The sequence below is a fragment of the Crocodylus porosus genome, unplaced genomic scaffold, assembly GCF_001723895.1.
Source record: "Crocodylus porosus isolate Cpor-Errol unplaced genomic scaffold, CroPor_comp1, whole genome shotgun sequence".
Classification (NCBI taxonomy): domain Eukaryota; kingdom Metazoa; phylum Chordata; order Crocodylia; family Crocodylidae; genus Crocodylus; species Crocodylus porosus.
Genome location: NW_017728918.1, coordinates 39,160,425 through 39,168,465, shown reverse-complemented (window position 1 = coordinate 39,168,465; position 8,041 = coordinate 39,160,425). Strand labels below are relative to the sequence as shown.

General features: G+C 44.4%; 1 protein-coding gene across 1 annotated transcript in view; it reads left to right on the top strand.

The window, feature by feature from the left end:
* Window positions 1-8,041, top strand: part of CSMD1 (CUB and Sushi multiple domains 1) — a 1,867,828-nt gene that overhangs the window by 1,847,161 nt on the left and 12,626 nt on the right. Inside the window, exon 68 of the mRNA XM_019538151.1 lies at window positions 1,869-1,956. Coding sequence (XP_019393696.1) covers window positions 1,869-1,956 — 88 coding nt within the window. The remainder of the gene's footprint in view (window positions 1-1,868; window positions 1,957-8,041) is intronic.

Below are 8,041 nucleotides of genomic sequence, written 5' to 3'. Positions count from 1 at the left end.
TGGGGACTATATATATATAGTCCCTTATTAAGAAACAAATCCATCTTTACTCAAATTAATAAAAGCCCTGTACAGATAAAAATGTAATTCCTAAACTGTGTATCTGATTTAATTTGTTACACGTTTTACTGATAAGTTATAATATGTACTATCATTTTCAAGTGGTTGCTAGAGTGGGCACATTTACATTAGACATTTACTTTGCAGGTGACTAAGTAGCCATGCATTTCACTGCCTACACATGGACCTCTATTAGGCTGGAATAAACTAATTTACAAGTATCATCCTGCTGCAAAGTAAAAAACTACAAAATCTGCAGCTGCCCAGTTAGCTAGGGCACTAGAGCGTTTCATTGTGGGGGCTACCTGCTGGCTAGTCCTTCACTGAAGCTTCCTTGTGCCCAGCCATCCCCTCCACAGCACATTGAACCAGGGGAAGGAGACCTAGGTTGGCAGACTGACCCCCAGGACCTGCTGCTAGTTATGGCTGCACTGCCCATGCTCCATGTGCTATGCCTGAATAAACTGTGGATTTTATTGCTTCGGAGTTAAATGCTCCCAGGTGCATGTTCAGATGGCATGCCTGGGAGCAATTAAGTCTCAAGCAATAAAATCCACAGTTTATTCAGGTGCCATATTGCATGTGTAGATGCCTCTAGTGGTGATATTTGAAAACTTGCTAGGTATAGTTTACATTAAAAATATGTGTATTTCATTCCATGCAGAATTCCCTTTTCTTTCACAAAACTTTGTATACTGTTAAAGTTTACTTTCACTTACGAAATCTTATGCCTTGTATAAATGAGCTAGTCTCTTAGGTCTCACACACATTCCATCCATTCCATAATTAACTGGTTAGCTGCAAAATAAATGTACACATGCTATAGGTACAAGGTAATTTTCACACAATACAAATAGTCAATGAGCCACAAAGCTGTTGCTTGAAAAATGTAGAACATTTTTGTAGCTGCTTTGTTTCAAACTTTAAGTTGAACATGCAGCATGTCACACACAAGGTTATAGAGTTTGGCCAGGTCCTCCAGTATCCCAGAGTAGCTTGCTTTCTTTCCCGCCTCTCCTCCCCCCCGCCCCTATGACTAATGCTTAACTCCACTGCTCTAAGGCACAGTAGCAGGAGATGTCATGACTCCCTACTTTCTTTCTTCTTTGAACCATGTTGCCCTTTCTACTCTCCACCCCCTTCACCCTGGTCTCCACAGATTTCCACAAGAGTTAGAGGGCAGCCCATTTATCCAGGAGAATTCCAGTTCACTTACCCAGCACAGCTGGAGAGATGGATCACAACCCTGCCAGCAGTGCTCCTGGTCCCCTTTTTGGCAAGCACTGGCAAAACAAGTTCTCAAGACACCTTTCCCCCCCTCTAGATAGCTTTCCTGTTGAATAAACGTCAAATGGCATGCAAATTTTCATTGAGTGATATTGCCTTTTGCTTGATGGAAGTAACATTTTGCAGGGTCCTAGAGTGCTACCCTTCCCTGTTTCTCCCTGACTTCAGTCTAAGATGGCTAAATGCTTCTCAAAGTTTTCTATAGGATATAGTAATTATGAATCCGGAAAATATGTAGGCTATTTTTATTGAAATGCAATATTTTAAAAAAGATATTTGCAAGGCATATGTTAAAAAAAAATTAAATAGCATTATCAATTGCTATTTAAAAATCAATTAATATCTACATTTTATTATTAAAACATTAATAAACTACCTAAGAAATGGGTAAAAGTGAAAAAATTATAACTGGTTACAAATAATTATTCTGAATATGTTCTAAATAGAACTGATGTACCACAGATTCCTAAAATGGTTGTGTGTTTGTTTCAAGCATCTTACTCCTATTTTATGTGCTTTAGGTGTCATCAGGGCTTGAAAGAGGTGTGTTTACCTATCAAGGTGATATACATGGAAAAGACTTTGGAAAATTTATGCTCCAAAGACAAGGTAAGAATTTTTGGAATTTTATGATGTATTAGCTGTTTGGCCTTTATAAATGTGAAGGCATCAAATGACTGTGCCAACATCTTAATTGAACAAAACATATTTATTTTATGGAATTGCTATCCTAAACCTTACAAATGTTCTAAAGCACTTAATAATTGAGTTGAAATATATAATTAAAAACCTAATTGAGCTATGTCATGTTACCATCTCAGCAACTTAATAAGATGACTATAGGATACTCCTATAAAGAACATCAGTACAAATATTCATGAAGTAATATATGATGATTACTTTGCAGTAAATGACTTTTTCAAGGTAGTGAGGATGCCAGACAATGCTGAACCGTTTTTTGTTCAACTGCATAAATTACATAGTTCTGAGTATCCAGATTTATAAGGGCACTTTGAATGTTAAAGCTGAAGTCAAAACTGATTTTCAGTACTATCCAATAGTATGTTTACTGTCCAATAGCTTGTTTATGTGCATGTCAGTTTGGGATAGGATTCTACTTGGGTGTCAGGTTTTTTTCTAATGTGGTACATTACAGCTATAAATTCAAATATGCTAGCAGATGATACAAAATCAGTCACTCTTCTCCGTAAAAGGAGTCTCAGCAGATTCCATCTGTACCTGTCATTATTTCATGACCCTGGAACCATTATAAAGCAGTTTAAGTATCATTAATGTGCAGACATATATCAACACATTGCTGCGCAGAAAGAACAAGTTATGCAGACATTGCCAAATCTTTAGGTGGCATAAACTGTCATGCCTCCATTAATGTTCACAGAACTATATTATTCTACACTAGCTCAGGATCTGACCCAAAGTCCTTTAATTTATTAATTTTGTACCAAATTCCATTATATTCACTTGCTCTATCATTTTAATACTTCTATGTGTATACTGACTATTTATGCATGTGTGGTCACCTCATTAGCTGTGGTGTCATTTTTATTGGTTAGAAACGATGGATACATTTATTTCATATTCTCCATCTCTTGCCCTTCTCTGTGCTGTGAGAAGGGGGCGGGGGGAGCTATCTCACAGTGCTTCTGAGCTTCAGAGCCTGTGCTCTCTGCTCCTTCTATCAGTGAGCAGGAAGGTTGTGATGAGATGATTGTACACTGGAGAAGAACAGGAAAGGTGGCTATGGCTTATTGTAGAGATGAGTAACCATGGACTAAGTACAGAAGTTCGGCAAGCCCCTGGCAGAAGTGCTCTATTTAAATTGTGATATGTTAGAGCCCAAGTGAACTGAACAGATGTTTACTGTTTGGTGTTCAGAGCCTTTCTGCACTAGCTGCCTGGGACAGTCCCACACACCTCTCAGGAGGCTGCCTGAGTGGTCCCTGAATCCGGCTTCCTCCCCCCTCCCCCCCCAGCTGGCCACTGTCAGCAGCTGTTGGGGGTGGGGAGAGACCCTGGCCCCATCTCCCTACAGCCCTCCCACTTGGGGCAGCTGCACAGAGACCCCAAAAGCTTTCTCCCACAGCCCCAACCTCACCAAGCAGTGGTGCACTGCTGCCTGGCCCAGGCTGCGGTGGAGGGAGAGACCCTACAGCCCTTCTTCCACAGTCTCCCCACACAGGCAGCAACTCACCACTGCCTGGCCCAGGCTGCTGTAAGGGGAGAGACCCTGGAGCCTTTACCCTGCAACATGTCTCCCCACAGTGGGGCTGTAGTGTGCTGTGGGGCCAGGGCTGGGGTGACTGCAGGGACAGAAACTCCCTGTCTCCCCCCACCACAAGGCTGGCAGCCAGGCTGGAATCAGAGGCTGTCACTGAATAGTGTCAGCAACAGCTAAGCAGGCAGATGAGCTCTGCCTGAGGCTACAGTGCAGCCTTGAGCAACAACCTCCTGGGATGGCAGTGTCCATGCTCTAAGTTAACCCTCAAGGGGGTCGATAAAGTTCTCTAACAAAAAGTGCTTTAGGTTCGTACATCTCCATCAAGGGTTAATTTAGAGCATGACTCATCATTTTTTAAAGTGCTCTAAGAGCCATGAATGTCTGTTCAATTATGACTTTAGAGTGTTTCCTGCCTGCTTAATGCCCAATATGTATAACATCTGTACCTTGCCTTGGTTTCAGCAACACTTGTACCTTGCCTTGGTTTCAGTATGTCTCTTATAGTATGTTCACATATGATGCCTGGGCCTGATCTTTCTTTGGAAGGGTTTTTTTTTTTTTCATACAGAAAAATTGGCAAATACCTATGTGGATTTTCCACTTCTCATCTGGTTTTATCTGTTTTGGGAAGTAAAATTACATTCATCACAGTTTTGTCTTGTTTCCATTGCAGTTTTGTATTAACTCCCATTTTAATCTCTAAGGGATCTGTGATAGATCCATTTCTGAGGACCAACTCTTGCATACCATCAAGGACAGGCAGAGAATGGTGACAAATTTCAGTGGGTATCTGTACTTCAGAAGGATCCACCACAACATTTCTCAGCTGGCAAGTTGTGCAGATCATGTCAGTTGTGCCTCTTGATGCCCTAAACTCACACTGAGATTCTGGGAGGAGCTCTTCAGCAAGTGGAAGAAGATGGTTCAGGAGGATTCTTACAATGATATTTCCTGAGGTAGACAGCAAGGCAATCCCTGTGTAGCTTTCCAAGTCAGATTTGTGTCCTTTCTTGAAGATTGTCACAATAATGGTGTCCCTGAGCTCATCTGGGATTTCCCCATCATTCCAGATCCTTAAGATGAGGGCATGAAGCTCTTATGTGAGCTCCTCTTCTCCCTGTTTGAAGATTTCAGCAGGGATTCCATCTTCTCCAAATGCCTCATCATTCTTCATCTGCTTGATGGCTTTCTTCTCCTTGTCATGTGTTGGAGGGATTCTGAGATAATCTCTGATTGGGTGTTGTGGGATGGATTTGAGAAGACACTCATAAACAGCAGAGTCTCAGTGAAGAAGGTCTCCAAAATGCTCCGCTCAACAGACATTGATATGTCTCCTTTCTTTGATCATATCCCCTCCATCCTTAGGTCTCAAGGGGGTTGATCCCTGAGTGCTCAGACTGTAGACAGCTTTGGTGGCCCTGAAGAAACCGTGAATATTGTAGATGTCAGTGAGATGTTGAATCTTCTTAGCTTTGTCTTTCCACCATTTATTTTTCATATTCTGGGTTCTCCTTTGGACCTTTGCTTTGGCTTGTTGGAGATTTATCATCTTTTGCTTGGAGTGGGATTCATGGGCAACTGGCATTGCCTTAGTTCGGGGGGGCATGTGGCCCCCCCACAACCACTCCTGCCAACTGGAGCGGGGGTTCCTCAGCTGGCAATCCTGCAGACCGGGAAGATCCCCCGCTGGTGATCCTGCAAGCCAACTGGATGGGGGGGTCCCCCACAGGAAATTGTATGGTTCAGGGAAAGGGGTCCCCCATGGGCGATCATGTAGACTGAGGGAGGTCCCCTGGGTGATGCATGATGGCCAAACACTGCAGCTGATCACTGCACTCGTTTCAGCCACATCTGGGAGTGCCACGATCGGCTGGCGCTTGCAGGGGCAGCACCAGCATTCCCACCTGCCCACCTCCCCATCATGTAAATGGCAAGCACAGTCATCAAGGGGTGCACCGGCACTCTCAGAAGGTTCATGTGCACCCCCATGCACTTCATACACATCACCACTGGTTGGTGTCATTTTCCAAAGCACAAAATGCCTTACACTTGCAACTGATGAACCTTCATTAAAGGTCATTCCACTATCTGCCACCTGTGGATGCACTGGGTAGCAGCACAGCTCTGCCCTACAGAGTTATAATACATAATACAGATAAAAACATGGCTATGTATAAATCTGTTATTTAAATCTAGTGAGATCCACCACAGGCATGATATGATACTTCACACTGTCATCTCCACAAAATGTCCCAGCATACTTAGAAAGCTAGTCTGTATAAATCTTATGTCAAAAGGACATCAAGCTATCACTTTGAAACCCCGCTTGAAGATAATCCCTTTCATAGCCCATTGATAAAAATCCAAAGGGAAAGATAGAATCATAGAATTATAGAATCAATGAGTCGGAAGGGACCTAGACAGATCATCTAGTTGAACGTCCTGCCATGGGCAGGAAGGAGCACTGGGGGGTGGCAGGGGTCATAAGACCCCAGCCAGGTGCCTATCCAGTCTCCTCTTGAAGATTTCCAGGGAAGGTGAGAACACCACTTCTCTGGAAAGCCTATTCCAGGCTCTGGCCACCCTTACCGTGAAGTAGTTCTTCCTAATAGCTAACCTAAACCTATCCTCCCTCAGCTTGTGGCCATTGTTCCTGGTGACTCCAAGGGGGGCCCTGGTGAACAGACTTTCCCTGCTGGTGGCCCCTGATAAGGTTGTAGGCAGCCACAAGATCCCCCCTCAGTCTCCTCTTGCGGAGACTGAAGAGATTCAGGTCCCTCAGCCTCTCCTCATAGGGCTGGCCACAGAGGCCCCCAACCATACAAGTGGCCTCCTCTGGGCCATCTCCAGGTTCTCCACGTCCTTCTTGAAGTGCGGTGCCCAGAACTGGACACAATACTCCAGCTGTGGCCTGATCAGTGCTGCATAGAGGGGGAGCAAGACCTCTCTGGACCTGTTAGTAATGTCCCTGTTGATGTATAACAGGGTGCAGTTGGCTCTGCCTGTTGCTTCATCACACTGGTGACTCATATTTATCCTGGAGTCAATCCTGACTCCAAGATCCCTCTCTGCTTGTGTGCTGCTGAAAGGGTCAGCCCCTAACCATAATGCTGGTTTCCTCTCTCCAGGTGCAGCACCCTGCACTTGTCCTTGTTAAACCTCATCCTGTTCAGATCTTCCCACTTCTCCAACCTATCCAGGTCTGCCTGGATATGGTCCCTGCCTGCCGGTGTATTCACTTTACCCCACAGCTTGGTGTCATCAGTGAACTTGAAAGGCATGCTCTCCACCTCCTTGTCCAGGTTGCTAATGAAGATGTTGAACAGCACCGGCCCAAGGACCGAGCCCTGAGGGACTCCGCTGCCCACACCCTCCCAGGTCGGCATCGACCCATCCACCACCACCCTCTGGGTTTGCCCCTGAAGCCAGTTTGCCACCCATGTGACTGTGCATTCATCAATGCTGCAGATATTTCTGTTAAAGGTTATCAAGGTTTAAATATGTATCCAAAACAGAAGAGTGAAATACAAAGAAGAACTTAGCCCATTCTATTTGAAAAAACCTGTCACTTCCGTAGCTGGTTTCTGTGATGTATCTTCATATTTAAGATACAGTAGTGCTACTTGATGTTCAGTTTCTACATTTACTCAATCCTGTTATTTCATCTCTTATCCTAAAGAAAACGTTTGTTACAAAACAATTGTACTGCCCACTTTTCCATGCCATGAGAAAAGTTACTTCTCTGTAGCTAGTCTTCTAGGATAGGGACAGACATTACACATAAACTGGTTTAAGTGATTAAAATCTGGTTTAAACCTATAACAGAACAGATGTTCAGTGCACATAAACCAGTTTCAAAATGGCTAAAACTGGTTTTAGATAAACCTGTTTGAATGTAATATCAGACTTAACTGATTTAGGTCAGACCAGTTTATGCAATGTCTATCCCAGACCCCTTACTGGTTTAAGTTAAACCAGACTCCCCCAACATTCTAGCATGCTGTCTGGGCTGGGTAGGGCTCTCTGCTCCACAGCAGACCTAGCCTCTCCCTTCTGCTCCCTGGCAAGAACTTGGCAGAGACTGCAGGTGTCTGCCTGGCTTCCCCCTGCACTCTCCCTCCCCTCCCCAGTCCCAGCTAAGCAGGGGTTGTGCTATCCCCTCTGCCTTATACAGACACCTCTCACCGTTAACTAACAGAGAACACACTTGTTATAGTCTGTGCTGTGGCATATGGGACAAAGGTAGAATCAGTAGGTAGCTGGTAATGTCCCTCTGTTGTTTTCTTAATGGGTGGTAAATGCCGAGTTAGGGGTGATAAGCATTATGTTATCAATTCCCTGCTCTGCTGCTCAGGAAGGGGGAGAACCCTTCACTAATCAGAGCATCCTGCTGGGGCCTAGCCATGCCCCCCTCACCTCAGTACTGTGGAAGGGAAGGGGGGCTGCTTTAGCACT